This window comes from Manis pentadactyla, chromosome 13, assembly GCF_030020395.1.
Source record: "Manis pentadactyla isolate mManPen7 chromosome 13, mManPen7.hap1, whole genome shotgun sequence".
Lineage (NCBI taxonomy): Eukaryota > Metazoa > Chordata > Mammalia > Pholidota > Manidae > Manis > Manis pentadactyla.
Window position 1 is genome coordinate 7,844,281 of NC_080031.1, and position 17,379 is coordinate 7,861,659.

A 17,379-nucleotide genomic window follows, 5' to 3' on the forward strand; every position below is an offset into this window, starting at 1 on the left:
TTTGTCTTCTCAAAGCATATAGAAGCAGGATTTGGCTTGTGAGCTCTGTTCTATTACTCCCCATGTGGTCCAATCAGGGCCTGAGGAGAGAGTACAGTGAATGAGCATCACACCTCCGCAGGGTGCCTGGGGTGCTGGTTTACGGAAGGTTAAAGCTGGTCTGAGGTGTGAGAGGTGAGGATGTGAGCTGTCTGTCTCCTTCCCGCCCTGGTTCTCACTGCCCTACCCCACCCGGGACTCGAAACACCAGCTCTTCTCTCTGCCTAAGGGAGATAGCAGATGTGGTAGAAAAAGTCAGAGAACCTGGTTTTGAATCTACAGACTGTATGACTTTGGGCAAAAGATGTAACCTTCCCTTCTGAGCCTTGATTCTTAAAATCCGTGAAGAGCGGGTGTCGGTAATGCCTGCTGTGGCCCACGTTGAAGGGTTGCTGTCAGATGAGATTTGATAGGTAACACAGAACTCTATGTAATTGTCAATCACTGATATGCAAAGTTACTACTCTTTTCAGAACCTCCTCTTTGCATTCAATTATTCCAGAGTAAGAATTTAAGTTAGTTGTTCTACATTCTCAGTGCATCTGTATTTCGAACTTCATTAGTAATCCTGGACTTTGCCTGAACAAAAGGAATTTTGGGGAACAGTAGGAGAAAGGGGTTATTCCCTGGGGGCAGCAGGGTTTCTATTTCCTATCTTAGCTTGGGTAGTGAGGTAAATGATAATTATTTGGTTAGGGTGATGTGGAAGGGGGAGTAAAGTCCCCCTCTCCAAGTGCTGGGGTGGTCCCTTTTCTGCTTTAGTGACTCAGAGATCTTGGATGTGACTCCGAGAGGCCAGCTTTGGGAGAAAGGGGTGGGAGGCAGATAGTGTAAGTGGAGGTCTGAGATCAGCTCCACGGGCCCTCAGTCACTCCCCAGACCTCACCACGAGGCAGAGCGGGGGGTCACCCCTGCCCCTCAGTCATACACATATTCTATAAATATCATGGAGCACCCACCCTGTGCCAGGGGCATGCTAGGCCCTGGGGACATGGACAAGAGCAAGACAAGCCTCCTGGTGTCCTCTTACTGCTTGTAGTTTAAGAGGAAGAGGAGGTGAAATGATTACGGTGGCCAGAGAGGAAGTGTCAGAGATCGCAGGGAGCTTACAGCCTTGCAGCCAGGGATGTAACCTCTGCTTGTTGCAGAAGGAGGCCTCCCTGAAGCCTGCACGATGAATAGAAGCTGGTCAGGCTGGGGCTGGGGGGAGGGTGGGAAGGCCACAAGGGAGAGAGAGAGAACAGAATGAAGTCCAGTTGGGCTTTTGGGATTATTTTTCCCTTTCTCTTCATGGACTTTCTTGTTACTATTTTAAATGTGTCTCCATCTGGATCAAAATGAGGGACACTGCGATCTCCGGGTGGTGTTTCCTAAGCCCCATCTCCATCTCCAGTTCGGGATGGCATAGGATGGGCAGAAGAACAGAGGGGGGCAGTTTAAAGTTTGACCACAGGCCCAGGACCTTTGTATACACAGCTGCGTCTAGCATTCAATTCCTGTGCAAGCTGATTTTTGTCTGGATGTTGGGCAGCGTCAAGAGCAAGGCTGTGCAAGATGAGGGGCAGGGGGGTGGGGACACTGCCTTCTGTCTGTCTACATTCCCACACCGATGTTGATGTTATTTTGGAGGCATGGAGGAAGTGGTGGCTTGTTTACAACCCAGATCCGGTTTTGAAGCTAGGAGGAACCCCAGCCCAATTGCACAATTCAGCTCTGAGCTTCATCCTTGGTGGCCTGAGGCTGCTCCCATCTCATGCCCAGGAAGGGGTCCTGAAATGAACAGGGAATGATCAGGGCTGCAAAGTCTCTTTTCCTTTCACATACAAAGAGCCCAGAGAGGTCATACAACCAGGATGGAAATCACACAGAAACCTGGTCGTAAAGCCATCACTGGAGTCCATATCCCACAGTAGTCCTATCTGGGGCCTTCATAATGCAGTTAGTTTATATGCATGGCCTTGTCTGATACTCTCAGCAGTCCTGTGCAGCAGGTGAGGATGAGGATGCTTATTTTGCAGAAGGGAAAGCTGACGGTTGGAGAGGTTATTTGGCCGAGTCCCCAAGTTAGATTGTTGGAAAGACCTTCTAACTCAAAATTCAGTGTGCTTTCCACTATGCCCTGTAGTTATGAGGCACACACAGCCTCGGAATTTGCTCACTATCCACCTGAGAGTGGCTTGGAATGTAGATGACTACAGAGGAGGGCTTTCGAGGAGTAAGTGAACCGTGTTTGACAATTCTTGCCCATTCTCCAGCATCCAAATTACACATCAAAATCAGCAAGTAACTGGCCCTGCCCTTATCCTTCCCTGCAAATTGCCAACTGACCCCCAGGCCAGGGCGTGGGAGAAGTAGCCCCCTATCTTCAAATCCACACTGAGGGATCACATGTCTCTGTTTTCGGCTGGGACTGTTGTTCTGGTAGGGAAGGTTCTCATTAAATATCTGTTGAGAAAAACAAGAGGATCATCTGCAGGGTGTTTTGACTCTAGCTCAGTGAGTTCCTCTCCTTTTCCCCGGGGGCTAAATGCAGGTAGAGGTGTTTTCGCTGCAGGTCTCAGGAGGCCACAGGGTGGTCCACTCCTGTAAGGTGATGCTGACGAGATCTGCTCTAGATGGGGAGTGGGAGCTGGTGGTAGTTCAGCGGCTTCCCCAGAGGTTAAGTGATTTGCTTGGTGGGCAGGACTGCGTGGCTCTGTGATGATGCTGAGATGGACAGAAAAGACTGGGGAGATCGGGTTTGGGGAGAAATTTGGGAGTAAGAGGAGGTAGGGGACTGCAGAACCTGAGGCCAAGTCCCTAGCAAGTCTGAATGGGGTGCCGCAGGGTGGTAGAATGCTGGATTTAGGGGGTGGGGAGGGGCTGTCCCTCCTTTGGCAGCGTGTCACCAGTGGGGCTGTATAAGAGAGAACAGGGGTAGGAATTCAGCTACTGGCGTTTATTGAGGGCCAGGAGCATTTTGGAGGAAGGGAACTGACCACACTTTCTTCTAAACCAGGGGCTTGAATACAACTACTGAAGGAGTCTCCCCTTCAATCCTGCTCCCTGTGTCTTGAGTCTTACCAAAAATCAGAATTGGAATCCAGTGCACAGTGACATAAAATGCAACAGAGGCCACAGTGGATGGGCCGTGCTGCTCCCACAAAGCTGCGAGGACCCTATTTACCTTGGGTGTGTCTTAGCAATTCCAGTTCTAGAAGTTTTCTCTCTTTGTGGTTGGAAGAAGGTCTGGATCTTCAAGCTGGATTTAGGGATAATTTTAAGTGTGTTTTTCCTGCTCTTGGGGTGTGTGTGTGTGCTCCCCCTGGCCCCCCCAGTGGCCAGCTTACACGTGTGGGGAGGGGACTTGCAGCAGTGCCTGCGGGCCAAAGGGTATGGTGGCATGCCCATCTTTGTGGCTGAGGAAGGGTGACTCAGTGCTCTGTCACCCTGGAGGGGTCACAAGCCAGCCACCAGGCTGGGGCTCCGGCTCACACACAGGTACGTGTGAGCGAGGAACCACTGTGTAACTGTGTGATTGTCCAGGTGTGGCAAGTCCGGGTCAGATGGAACTTGCTTTTACTGCCTCTGTGCAGGGTGCGTGTTTACCGTGCTGGGGCAGGGGCAGGGGCAGCATGGCTTGGTCAAGGGTAGTTGGAGCTGTGGCCACTTCAGCTTGGTTTTGAAGAGCAGTCGAAACCACGGGAGTGTCAGTGGGGGCGGGCTCACGTGGACTCTAAGCCGGCCCGCCGTGGCCGCCGAGCTGATGTCCCTGGGCTGCGGGCTCTCACTCGGAGGGGCGACGCAGCAGGGCCCGGGGGACGCGGTCGCGTGGCGGGACGCGGGGCTGTGCCAGGACCGGAGAGCGGCCACGGTTTAGGGCGACCTCGACCCGGCCCGGCACAGGAGGCAACCGACTCCAGAGAAGCCGAGTGAGCCCCCCACAACTCCTGACCGCTGCAGGCTGGGGACGAGGTGCGCCCGCGGCCGCGAAGGGCACGCACCCCCGCGGCCGCCCGCTGCCTCGACTTCCCCACCCCCCGGCGGGGGCGGGCCTGAGCCGCCGCCGGGGCCGCCCAGCGGGGAAAGTGCGCCGAGGGGACGCGGCGGCGAGCGCACACGTGACGGCGCCGCGCCAGCCGAGCGGGACCCGGCGGCGGCGGCGGGCGCAGCGGCGGCCCCGAGCGGCGCGGGCGGCCTGGAGCCCCGGGAGCGGCGCGCGCGCGGCCCCGGCCCCGCCGCTCTGCTGGCCTCGCGCTGCACATTCTCTCCTGGCGGCGGCGCCACCAGCAGTAGCGTTCGCCCGAACATGGCGACGCGGAGCAGCAGGAGGGAGTCGCGACTCCCCTTCCTATACAGCCTGGTCGCGCTGCTGCCGCTCGGGGCTCTCTGCGAGGTCCGGGCGCAGGCGCTGCACGGCGGCCGCTCGCCCTTGCCCCAGGACCGGGGCTTCCTCGTGGTGCGGGGCGACCCGCGCGAGCTGCGGCTGTGGGCGCGCGGTGATCCCCGGGGGGCGGACGAGAAGCCGTCCCGGAGGAGACGGAGCGCCGCCCTGCAGCCAGAGCCCATCAAGGTGTACGGACAGGTGAGCAGTTTGCAACCCACGGTCCTCCATCCAGCCCTTTGCTCTCCCCGCACTTCCTCACCCCCGCATCCATCCTTTGCAGTCGCCTCCCAGGTTGCGGACTCCACTGGGGACTTCCCGGCTTGCATTTGTTTCCCCCAACCCCCCTCACAGGAGTACAACCGTCGGCACTTGGACTGCATTGATCTTTCCCTTCTTCCTTTCTATTTTAGCCAGCGTGTTCCAGGTAACTCGCGGGTGCGGTGCACATTTCCCCAGGGTGTGTGCAGCAGTGTAGTTTCCGTCAGGTATAGATAGGAGGGGTGCAGCTTCATCTTACATGTGGGTCAAAGACGGGCTTCCTTTAGTGTATCGTCGGTCGGCAGTGGAGGCGAGCCCCCTGCAGTTGCTGTGCGCTTGCACAGAACAGTGAGAGGCAAGGGGTGTCTACACTTAGCGTTTTAAACCGCAATTGAGGTGGGCAGACCCGAAAGCTTGACTGTCTTGGTGTAGTCAAAGCAAAACGTGTGTGTGTGTGTGTGTGCGTGTGTGTGTGTGTGTGTGTGTGTGTGTGTGTGTGTGTGTATGTGTGTGTGTGTAAAGGCTGATATTTTGTTGATGATGTTGGGGGGTAAGGTTCTCCTGGCAAAATACCGACTTTATGATGGACAGGAATATCCCTCATGGCACTCTGGGATTTGAAAGACTGCAAGAATTTGGTGGTCATCGTTATTCCGTAAATGATTTCTTTCTAACCAGGCAACGGGTTTATTAGATCATAGGTAATATGAATTTCACTTTTATGGGCAGACTTCCTGCTTGGAATAGCAAACCGAGTTTGTGGGTTAGTATCAGCACTGACAAAATTAAACTGACCGTGTTATTGTCTCATATCAGCAAAACCAGAAGGTCGGTGGTGGAGAAAAGGTGGGACCAGTGGTGGTGGTGAACGGCACGATTTCTAGAGTCAAAATGTTCCCTTTCAAAGAAGAAATTAAAAGATCGGTCTGAGTTCTGCCTCTCTTCACTTATTTTCCTTGAGCCATTTTTTTCCCCCCAGGAAATAGAGTTAAATTAAAGTTCAACCCTCGGAGCCAGGAAGACCCTTATAAACCATCTCACCTTGTGGTGTCATTTTGTTGATGAAGAAACTGAAGCTGGGAATAGTGAAGTGACTGACCCAGGGTCACGTGGGCCAGGTTGCCTCCTCCTTAGCTTTTGTCTGCATTGTCTCAGGGGCCACTGGCTGATCAAATAGTCTCCTCTCTTTATACAATGCTTCTTAACTCCTTGCTAAAATAAAATTATGGCTGCAGAGGGGCAGGGATGGTGGTGAGGGATGGGAGCATTTGGCTTCCATCCGCTGTCAGCCCCTGGGTGAGAGCATGTGCACAGTAACAGCTGGTGGGTATGGGCTTCTGGGTTCTCTCTTGGGTCCAGAGTCTGTTCCCCTCCACACCCCCATCCGAAACTTATTTTCTGTATTGTTGAAAAGAAGTCAGCAAGGTCCTTGCTCTCTCAACAGGGACGCTGGCATCCTGGTGGGGGCTGGGGATGGGGGAGGGAGAAAGAGAGAGGCCCCCGTGTTCATTCACTCTTCCCGGTGGGGGCCCAGCTCTGCTGGGGGCTAGAGTCAGCTCTCTTAGGGCCTGGGAATGGGGAGTGGCCAGAGACAATCCCTTCCAGAGCTCAGGCCCCCTGCGGCTATAGTTTTGGCTGAGAGAAGAGCTTCCTGGTCACAAAAATGTTCCCACAGGTGCCGTCTCTTCCTTGGGTTTGGTTTGTCAAATATCCTGGGGATTTGCAGCAAGTTAAAGGTGAGCTGTGTTCTCACTGGAGTGACTGCAACCCCCTGGCTCTTGTGTTTCTGAGCCAGCCAGACTGAGTTTGGTTCAGGATAGAGAAATACTAGCCTCACTCCTAAAGAGAATTCCTACCAATGGTGAAGACACTGGGCAGTGTTTTTACTTCTCTGAGGCTGCCTTCCTGGGCCATTGTTCTCTGATGCCCTGACGTTATTAAAAGTGAAAATAATTTGAATCTTTAAGGATTGGAGGTAGATAGAAAGAGGAACTTCCTGCCTCTTCAGAAGGCAAGCATAGGAAAGAGTGGCAAAAGGGGCTTTGTACTCCCCTCTTGGAGCTCTGGGGTAACTCACGTCTATTTAGCTTGACCTTTCTAGCCTCTGTTTTCCCTGGGACAGACCTGGTTTATAAGTTGTCCCTTCTCATGAGAAGCTCTGCCTTCCCTCTCAACGTGTCAGGATGCAGTCTAGGAGTTATATGGCCATTCTACCTCTAGCCAGAAGCTAAGTTTAACTTACACTGTCTCCTCCCACTTAACTTTTAAACCTAAGGAGTTGCGATGTTTTTCTATAATATTGTTTGCATAGAATGTGATTTTATGCAGTGAAGGAAGTAGAGATGGGGGTGGGGAATTTTTCACCCCTTCTTTCAGAAAACTACAATTTAAGGAGGTAAAGCAGATGCATATCTAGGCACGTAAATATATTGGACAGAAAGAAAGAAACAAATAAACATGGACCCAGTAAACCAGCTGCAGTTCTGCAGGGGGGTGGTAGAGGGCTGTATGATAGGGCGTGGGAGATGGCGTGATAGAGGGTCAGTGGGCTCAGACACTCTGCAGTTTCTTGCCCTCTGACCTTTGAGGTAAAGAGGATGCCTGGCAGCACAGATTAGGGCTGGAAGCAGAAACTGCCTGAAGAGGAAACCCTAGGGGAGATGTTAAGGCCGCCAGATTCAGGGAGAGGAGCAAGAAGGGCTTTTGTAGGGAGATAACCTGCATCTGGAGAAAGAGCCCTGTGCGGCAGTCAGTGTTGGTTCTATGTCTCTTTGCTAACCCATCCTCATGCAATAAACCAGGCCTAGTTATTTTCCATGTTGATCCTCATGTTCTCTAATGTGGGAGACTGTTTTCTGCCATGATTCCTCAGGGGCATGTTTGTAATAACGAAATATGCCAATAGTGCTGAAAACAGTTTGCTATCAGGTATTAGGACATTTCTGCCCAAGTTCAGCATTTAAAAGTTGAGCCCCTTTTACAGAAGATCAGGTCCAAGAAGGGGGATTCCACAGTCCTCGCCACATAGGATTTCTTCCTGATTTTATGCCTGCTCCATGCCTCTGTGCCTTCATGCTGCTTTTTCCTCTGCCTGAAATGGTCTACCCCTCTCCTGTCTTTGCCGGCAAAACCCCTATTTCATTTTCAGCATCTCAGGAATCTCTCCTCGGCTTCCCAGGCTCTAGTGGGAAGAGCGCTTTTGAGCTCAGTTACAGCAGCCTTGTGATATAATTTTGTTTCATGGTCTCATCTCCTGTCTGCTCCTGGGGCAAGTCTTCCTCATTTCTGTCTCTGCACTGGGGAGGCCCTAAGGCGTATATGCGGACCAGTTGCCCACCTGGAAGAAGAGAGGCCTGCAGGGTAGGAGGCCCGCCCAAGTTATAGAAAGGCTATTTATAAAGTGGACCGGGGCGAGCTCGCATTGGAGAGTAACAGTGAGTTGGCTCCCTTGGTGGCGTGGATGTAGGTAGTGGAGCCCTGATTTTCCTGTGCTATCTTGGCGGTTATTCTGCAAGAAGTGCTGGGGTTCTGCTGGACAGAACCCTCCCTTTTAGGGCTATCATGGTATTGCTAATGGTGCTGTTTGGGGAAAAATCCTTTGGAATGAAGCGCAAAGCCTAAGAGAACTTAGAGGTTTATTTTCCGTCCAATGAGCTCTCACTTCATAATTCCTGCTTTTTAGAGGCCAGGGAGTATTCAGTGTCCTCATTTGAGACTGAAAATAAAGTGTCTGTTACAGCACAAGGCCCTGGGACAAAGAGCCTCCTTTGGGGGTGGATACTGTTTGACTTTAGATCTCTTTGGGGGTAGATTCTTGCACGATATACTTGCTTGGGAAAGAATTGTCTGGTTGATTCTGAAGTCAGGATGTTTGACCTGTAATGCTTCCAAAAGATGAAAAGGCAGAAAAGCATTTGCTGTTTCAAGTTGGCTCCGACGTCTGCGAAGAGTTGCTTGGCTTGTTGGGTTGGCTTGAAAAGGGATGTGACCTTGAAAAACTTCCTGGTGCCACTTGGCAGCTCCTTGCTGTTTGAGTGCTGTGCTCAGTCTCTGGCCCCCGCTTAGTTCATGAATGGCTTGCATGGCTTAGGGCTTAGTGGGTGGAGGCTTTGAGAGGTGAAGGTATGGGAGGAAAAGGGGCCAGGATGGGGAGTGAGAAGTCAGAGAATTAAAAGGATGCAATGAAAAGCCATTCAGTTTGTTTATTTAGCCTTTAGTAGGTCATACACCTTACAAAGCAGCATTTGTACAGAAGAGTATGTAGTGAGTAAATTCCCCCAGCCCCCACTTTCTGTCTCCCATTCACCCAGTGCCCCTTCCCAGTTGGCAAACACCCTTTCAGGAACATTCTGCACACCTATAATACTTATATACATCAAAACTTGAAATATCAGTGGCTTTCTGTTATCCATAGCCCCCGATATGATATCATGAACAATGAGGTTTAACCTTAGCTCCAAAATATATTTACGGCATTGTGACTGCCAATAGGAAGGGAGTTACCTGAAGCGTCATAGTATAAGATGGATTGTTCTTTGTTCTCCAGGTCAGGTGATGGAAAGTTCATTCTCATTCCGCTTCTGGGGATCCTGCAGGCCAGGAGAACAGCATTATGTAGCCCTTTGGGAACTTGGAAAGATGCTGGAGCAGAGTTCACTAGAGAAATAGAGCCCAGGATTGTGAGAATGTCAGAAAATAGGGATCATGCATCTTGGTGTTAACTCAGGTTCTTTTTGAGAATGTTTTCTTTATATCCCGTAAAATGAAGTTAATGGTATGCTTAATAAATTGCTTTAAGACCTGGCATCCACGAGGCAACCAGCACCCCTGGCAACTCACATCCCAAAGCAAAAGGCGGATGTTTTGGGAACATTTCATTGTCATATTTTGGTCTGTTCCTCCTTAGAGGTGACAGTCACTTTGTATTGTCATTGTTTAATCCCAGGGCCAGAGGTAGATGGAGCCAGCCTTGTCCTGTCCGCTGTAATGGACAGGCACAGGAACATTCTAATAGTCTGGAGAACAGACGATCCAAAAAATAACCTATTTGCTTTTGCTATATATTTATTTAGTCTTTTGTTGTTGTTGTTTTTAAAGTGTTTACCTTCGTAATTCAATTTTTCTTTGGTGAATGTTAAAATGAGTTTGCATTCTTTGAGTAGCTGCTCTGCAAAATGGCTGGCATAAATGCACTCAGGGAAAAGCCAGTTTGGAGTTTAGAATTTTTTTTTTGCATTTAGAATTTTTGACAATAATTCAGAGAGCTGAGAGTTGACTGCATAGAAGTATATTAAAACTGAGGTATTACGTTAACCTCTCCTCTATTATTTTAGGTTGAGTTGTGATGGGAAATGGAGCTCGCTATGTTTCGGTTTGACTGGGAATTAGTGTTTCTCCAGAAGAGGTCTGGGCTGCAGGGGTGCGGCATTCTCTTTTTGAGCACAGAACCTTCCTGTGCATTCCCTAGGTCCGCCAGGAGCCATCTGCACACGGCATATTCAGTCCAGCCACGTAGATGCAAAAACCAATTTCCCTTCGTTTAAAATGAGTCGCAGTTAATTTCGACCTAATTTATTGGTTTATCGACCTGTGAACCTTGGGCCTTGGAAGTGGTGGCATGGGCAGCCTTCTGGCATTGAAGTGGGTGATGAAGCTATAAATCAGCAGGTAGGACGGGCTGCTGATCAAGACTGGGGTTTCGTCCCCTGTGATTATGAGACCCTCAGTGTTTGACTGTAACACGAGGAATGCTCTGTGCATTTTGAGGGAAGTCCCGTAAGAAAAGGACTTCATAACAATCATGACTGCGATAGTGAGGAGTTAAAAACAACTACAATGTTCGGTTATCCACTGGGTCATTGTCAATAATGGTAACATCCATGATCATGTCACTGCTGCAAGCCAAGAGCTGGAAGATCCTGTGTATCCTGACTGGCCTCCTGACAGGTCTAATGCCCTTCTCCTTGACAGATCTTTCCGTGATGGGGGGAGCAGTCTGTGTCTGAGCTGTGCCTTGTGTCTACTAGCCGTATGTAGTGGTGGAGCCCTTGAAATGCAGCTGAACAGTTGAATTTGTTTTCTGTCATTATTCGATTTTAATCAATTGTAATTTAAGCTTAAGTGGTCCCATGTGGCCTCTGGCTACTGTATTTGCATAGTTTCAGCAGATTGGGGGAGCCCTCCATTTCCCAGGGCATCCTCTCTTTCACCCAGAGGCGAAGCTGTAGTTATAGCAAAGGCCTGCATTTGGGGAGGGAAAGCAGGAATTGAGAGCTGCAGTCTCAACCCCAGGTTTTGGCGGCTGCTGAACACCAAGCTGGGTGCAGGAGACAGAGGCCTTTATTTCGCAGCTAGAAATGTGTGAGTGGCAATGGCGGGTGCAGGGGGCAGTCAGTGTTCACTGTAGGGGCTGCTTCTACACTGTTGCGTTTTCCCATCAGTGACTGGCAATGAAGGCTGGCCTCTGCGCTTCACTTTTGATGTGGCCTTGCACAAACAGCCCACTTCGATGGGGTTACCCACTTCGACGGGGTTCTGCTGAGGTACCGTGCAGACCCCGTGCGCCTGTTGAGCGGAGGAAGATGTAAACAGTGCCTTAACAGCAGCGCCATCTCCCCACCTCTGCCCTGTGCTTCCTGTGCTCTTAATGACTTACCTCAGTGTGGTTGGAACCTGCCTTTCATCCCTGCAAGCCTGCAGGCTGGCATGAAGGCAAACAGTACGGGCGTGTGGTCTTCATCACTGCCTAGAACCGCCCCTCCCGCGGGCCCTTCGCCTTAGCAAGCTTCTGCTAGTTGCCGCGGCGGGCTCCTGGCTCGGCAAATCGGGACCCTTCACGATGATTTATCTCCAATGCCCTGAATTAGATTAAAAACACAGCTACGAATTCTCAGAAAGGCAGGCTGATGTGATTATGTCCCCAATCCGAGTGGCAGACAAGGGCAATAAAAAGATGTACATATGCATTTTGTGCCAGTATGCTCTGTAGTACCCTCCCTCCTCACTTTTTTTTCTAAATGAAAAAGGTAAGTAATATTGCTTCTCTTATTTAAAAAATAGACGAGCCTGTTGAGTAGAAATTCTCTTCCCCCAAATAACTGTGGACCAAAAGAGGTAAGATAGCCAGGGTGATTCCTACATGAAGCCACTGAGCGGGTCCTGAATTGGGGTTTCTGTATGTTAGTTGGTACTGAGGTGAGAGATCTGTTTTTTGACTTTGGTGGGCTGTGGGGCTGGACAGTGTCATGGTGAAATATTTGAGTCTTAGGAAACTCTGTGCCCAGAAGAAATTGGGAAAAGCTGGGGTGATCTGATTGAGCTTGGAGGGTCTGGGTTAACAAGTGACCTTGGGAGAAAGGGTAGTTTAGGGATTGTCACTGGGAGACTCAAGTGGGTGCCTGTGAGATGAGCCGTGTATGGGGTAGAGACCCAGTAGTAAAGGACTCAGTTTCTCTATTAGGGAAAGAGGCAAGACAGCTCCTTGTGGGTGTGCCTGGGGCACTGGGAGGGAAGACTCGCACAGTCTCGCTCTGGCCTGCTAATGGAGCCCAGCAGAGCAGCCTGCTGATGGCAGGGCCTGGGGACAGAGCGCAAGTGGGCCAGGGGCATGTGAAACCAGGAATATTCAGGAGAGTCTTGAAATGTTTTCAACCTGTGCTCAATTATTTGAGTAACATGAGCCTCTATACCTGTGACTTAGCTCATCTGTATATATTTAGTTCCCTCAAGTTTTCTCAGTGAGTAGTTAAAAACAACAGCCACCACCCCACGTTTAACCATGCACGTGGCTGCCTGAATTTGGCAAGGTGCGCCGCTGGGGGTGGTGGAAGGGTTTCTGCAGAAACATGGCCTCGAATCTGCAGAGAAAAATGCAGTGCATAGGGGGGCTGGACAGAGGTGGAAGGGCTCTCACTTGGAGTTGGGGAGTCGAGCTGGCAGAGGGGAGTCCCAGGGCCTCTGCCAGGCGCGTGGCCCTCCTGGGGACGCAGGGCATGTGTTTTTCTGAGTTGTCAGCCTGCTCTTGGCTCGCTGTTGGTGTCCCTCACTGTGTGCTGGAGGGCGAGGTCCCGAGGCCTTTGGTCCTGGGATGTACTGTCTAACTGCTCCCTCTTTGGGCGAGGGTGTGCTAGAGGTCAGTACCCCCTCTGTGCCGGAGGCTTGCGTTTGCCCGGGTTCTGAGCTCAGCCGTGGAGTGAGGAAGATGCTGGTGTGCCCTGCGGGGCCGGGAGTGAGCGTGGCACTTGGCTCAGCTGTGCCTGTTTCATCATTTCATGTATGTCAGTCATTCGCTTTTAGGCCTCAGGGTTCCAACCCTGGTGATGCTCCTGTTGATTTTTTATATGGAGCCATTTTGTGAAGAATGGCTTACTTTGGTACAAAGAATGCACCTGTGACAAAAGGAAAGCATGTTTTAGCATTTTGAAGTTTATGAAATATATTGTGGGCCACATCTCATTTGGTCCTTCTGATAGTCCCGTTAGGTGGGGAAGAGCAGAACTATTATTACTGTCATTTCACAGATGAGTATTGTGAGGCCCAGGCAGGTGCTGACCCAAAGCTGTGCAGCTAGTAAATCATAGAGGCTAAGACTCAAACCCACGCCTCTGAGTTCTCTCCAATTTACTGTGGCACGTTTGCCTCTTGTAAATATTCCACTGAAAGCTTTGCTGTCAGCTGGGAGCCCACGGCCTTTTTGCTGTGAACTCTTATTGTCCTTGAAAACCTAGTGATCTGAGGTAATCCCGCCCTCCCTTGGCTCTCCTGGCTGTGCTGATTTTCTTCCACCGAGTCCCTCCCTGTTGTTGGCTTTGACCGTTGTCACCCCATATCTCTCTTTCATCCCCTGTTCCCTAACTCCTCCCTCTGCACCCTGTGCTGCCCACTGTAGGGCATAGTGCACTCTCTCCCCAACACGAGGTTATGTGCCCCCCGTCCACTCCCAGAAGCCTGCTGTTTCCCTAACACCTAGCATGATGTTTGGTAAGTGCTCAATAAATGTTTTTGAATGAACAAAGCAGGGAGATATTTATGGTGAAGCTGCAAAGCCAAAGAGGAGGGTCAGAAGGTGGATGTCCTGAACCATCCGGAAGCGCTTGTAGAAATGACTTTGGGTTCACAGGTAAATTCTCATGTAAGGAGGGCCCTGGCTCAGAAGCTCCGCAGCCAGTTAGCGCTGGTGAAGGGGGGCTTGCTGTGCTCTCTGCACCTGGACGCCCTGCTCTGGGGCCCTGAGTTCTAAGGCAGTTTGGAACACTACCTCTCACTCTCTCTGTGGGCTCAGCCGTATCTACAAAGTCTGGGTGTTGGCGCAGAAGTTTTCTGACGTTCCTTCTGGCCCTGATATTTTCTTTTTCTTTCCTACCAACTAGTAAATTCAGGGGTAATTCTTTTCATGACAGAGATTTTTCACAGGTTCCTTTTAATGGGGAGCCCTCCCACAATAGCAAAGCATGCTTTTTGCGAAATGACAAAGTGGGGTTCACCAGGAAGGAGTGGTACATAGAGGTGAGTGGTGGACAGAGTCTGCCTTCCAAAGATTAATCAAATAAAAGTAAGTCTGTCTGAACTGTTACTGTCAGTGGAAATGTGATTATCACCCTTTTGGTAAAGAGAAAGGAAAAAGCATCTGTCTGTCTGTCCTTCTGTCTCTTCTAAAGAGAGCTCCTGACTCCAGTTAAGGAAATTATAGAGATATGCTGTGTTTTAGTGCAGGGTTATTCTCCCTTTGTCTTCCCATCTGTAAAACGGGCAGCCTGCATTTATCAGCAGAGTAGTTGATGAGCTCTGGGGGTGAAGCATCCTGAGCCAACACAAAGGTCAGGTGAGTGAGCTGCCCATCCATGAACAGGGGCTCTCTGCAGGGGGCTCGTAAACCAGATCTCAGCTCCCCATCCGAGTTGGAGAGTCCAGGGAGGGTAATGATCTTACTAAATATAGTGAAGACACAGCCCTGCAAGGGGACACGGAGGGGCCATTTGCATACCTAGCAATTAGGTCATGCAAATGGGAGGTTTGAGAAAACCTTGTTATTCTTGGACCTCAGAAGTCTGTCTTTGGTTTCCTTAGGGCAGTCCTGTAGTTCAGGGGATTTAGCAGCTGCCTCTGTCCTGGCAGTTGAACGACAGGATATTTGTTTTATCCTTCATTGTAGAATTTAAAAAAACGCCTCTTTGTATTTCATTGCTAGTGAGACACTGAAACGAATTAGACTGCCTTATTTGTCTGGACTGTGTTCTGGAAAGAAGCTCTGTAGGAATGGTGAGGACTACAGGCTGTGGGTGTCTGGGACATCCTGATCTTTGGGTTTGACCAATTTGAAAGAGGTGAGGGCAGAAGAAATGGAGACAATATGTGACTCATTCCATTAAGGGCATCGTCCTCCTGAATAAGCCTCCATGATTATACAGATCTTGGTGGTTTTATTGTAAATTTCTTACTTACTGGTCAAACTTGCAACACTAATTTCCCCCAGGAAATTCTTTGTCTACTCTCAGCAGGTAAGAAATGGTTAAAGAGCCTCAAAGGGTGCCCAACACCTAGTAGGCCTCGGTGCCTATGTGGCCGGTAGGTGCATGCAGGAGCAGTGAGCACCTATCTATGGGAAGCCATTTATTTGTCCTCCTGTCTCTGTGACAACCCCACACCCAGGGCTGGGGTGGCAGTAGAATCTTCCCCACACTGAATAACAAGGCAAATCATTTAACCTCTTTGGAACGCCTGGCTCTGTGGGGGGTGCTGGGAGACCACGTGTGGGGTGACGCGGGCCGAGAGGCATCAGTGTGGGTCTGGTGATTGCTGCAAGCTCAGTGGATGCTGGCCCCAGCCTGTGGCCGTTTCTCCAGCTGGGGACCAGCGACCAGGCCTGCCCGGACGCTCTGGCTCTGCAGATGCTGCTGACAGCACTTTGAAGGATGGCTTTGGCTAGAGACCCACTCACTCCTCAGCCTGCCTCCTCCATGACTCATTCTAGCTGCATATTTTGGTAGCGTATATGATGGATTGAGATGAGATGAAAGAAGCACCTTTTAAGAGTGGGAGCTCCAGGTATTGCATCAGAGCTTGAGACGTGTAATGTTCTTGACAGGTCACAGATACAAGCTTTTTAAAAATTGAGAGGAAATTCACGTAACATGAAATTGGATTTACTTATTCTGGATATTTCATACAATATGTGACTTTTTTGTCTGGCTTCTTCCAATAACATAGTGTTTTTGAGGTTTGTCCACATTGTAGCATTTATCAGTAGACCGTGGAATGTTAACAACTACCCCAAAATACCCAAAGACAACCCCCCAGAAGAGCGAATCTTCTAGCCACTATCATTTAAGTTGCGAGCCTTGCTGGGAAGGGGAACGGACTAGATTCATCGCTCCCCTTATAAGCTGCATTACAGACACCTGGGTGGGTCTTTGCAAAATCCTGATCCCCGGACTCCCGTCAGCCATCTGAATTGGTAGGTCTTTGGTGATTCTGTCAGCCAGGTTTGGGATCCCCGGACCAGGTGCCCCCTGGGGGCATCACCTTGACCCTGAACATCATGCTGTGAGCCTAGCGGAGGCCTGAAGCACCTCCCAGAGGCTGTTCGATGTTTGTGATGCAGTTTCTGTGTGTAGAGATTTCTGGGGCTTGCAGTTTTTCTCTGCTTTCTGAGATGAGGCTTTGGGCCTCCCTCCCTGCTGCTTTTACAGCTCCAATTAATTGTCTCATTTATCAAGTCTTTTTTTTTTTTTTTTTTTAAGGTGTTTCACCACCATGCCTTAGGCTTCCTTTGTGAAAAAGCCCTTGAATGTTCCGGTGCTCGTCCTTTGGGCTGCCCTCACCCTTCACCCCTCTGAGGACCAGCGTGGGGCCTCATAAATCTCGCGTCCTTAGGCTAGAAAGACGTCTGCAAGTTGTGTTCGGACCTTGTTGCCAGTCCGATCGCTGAAGGCTTTGCAACCTCGTAAGGAGCGGTGTCTCTGGGGTTGCCCAGGTGGGCTCTTTCATCCCGGCCCCCTGACGAACTTGAGTGATTCTCCTAGGTTCTGAATCCTTTACTGGTGTTTGGATAACTTCTCCTCTTACTCCCTTCTGGTTCTGAGGGCACTGATATGTTTGGAGGGGAGAAGACCTTTAGCCTGAATTCCCAGGGCACCTGTGCCGGTGGGCTTCTGCTCCACAGATGCTTCCAGATTCTTCCCGGAGGCGGGAGCTGGAAGGGAAAGCGGGAGAAAGGCATCAGTGGCCCGTGGCATTTCCTTAGCTGCTTTCTCTTTGTAGCATTCGGGTTAAATTATTATTATTTATTTATTTTATTTACACCTCTCTGTTGATGCTTGCCTGGACTTATCTCTCTGGGAATGAGAAGGAACATTTTGGAAAGTTATTTTCCTGAAAAATGTCAAGAGTTTTTTTCTTTATAAAGAGGTCTCATTTCAAATGTTTTCCAAAAGAGGTTGGATCCTGGATCAAATTAGATGCAGGTGCTTAAGACCCAAAGCCGAGTAGCTAAGAATTAGCTCCTTTGTCATTCTGTCTGCCGTGTTTGTGGCACAGGGGGTTCCCTTTCTCTCTAGTGACATCTGAGAGCGCCTCAAGGGGTGGGTGGGGAAAGCTAGGGGGCAGGGGGTGGGGTGGCCTGAAGGGGAGACAGGAGCTGTGGGGAGGGGGGTTTCTGCTGCAGGGCCTTGATAGGGAGACAGCTCAGAGGGCAGGGCAGCTCACACTTGTACTCGCCT

General features: G+C 50.4%; 1 protein-coding gene across 2 annotated transcripts in view; it reads left to right on the forward strand.

The window, feature by feature from the left end:
- Nucleotides 1–4,186: 4,186 nt before the first annotated feature.
- The window catches only part of SORL1 (sortilin related receptor 1), a 139,924-nt gene continuing 126,731 nt past the window's right edge, over nt 4,187–17,379 (forward strand). For both annotated transcript variants that reach the window (XR_005025249.2, XM_036887607.2), the window contains exon 1: nt 4,187–4,603. Coding sequence is in view for 1 of the 2 variants with exons in the window: in XM_036887607.2 (XP_036743502.2) it covers nt 4,328–4,603 (276 nt within the window). In the remaining variant the exon portion in view is untranslated. The remainder of the gene's footprint in view (nt 4,604–17,379) is intronic.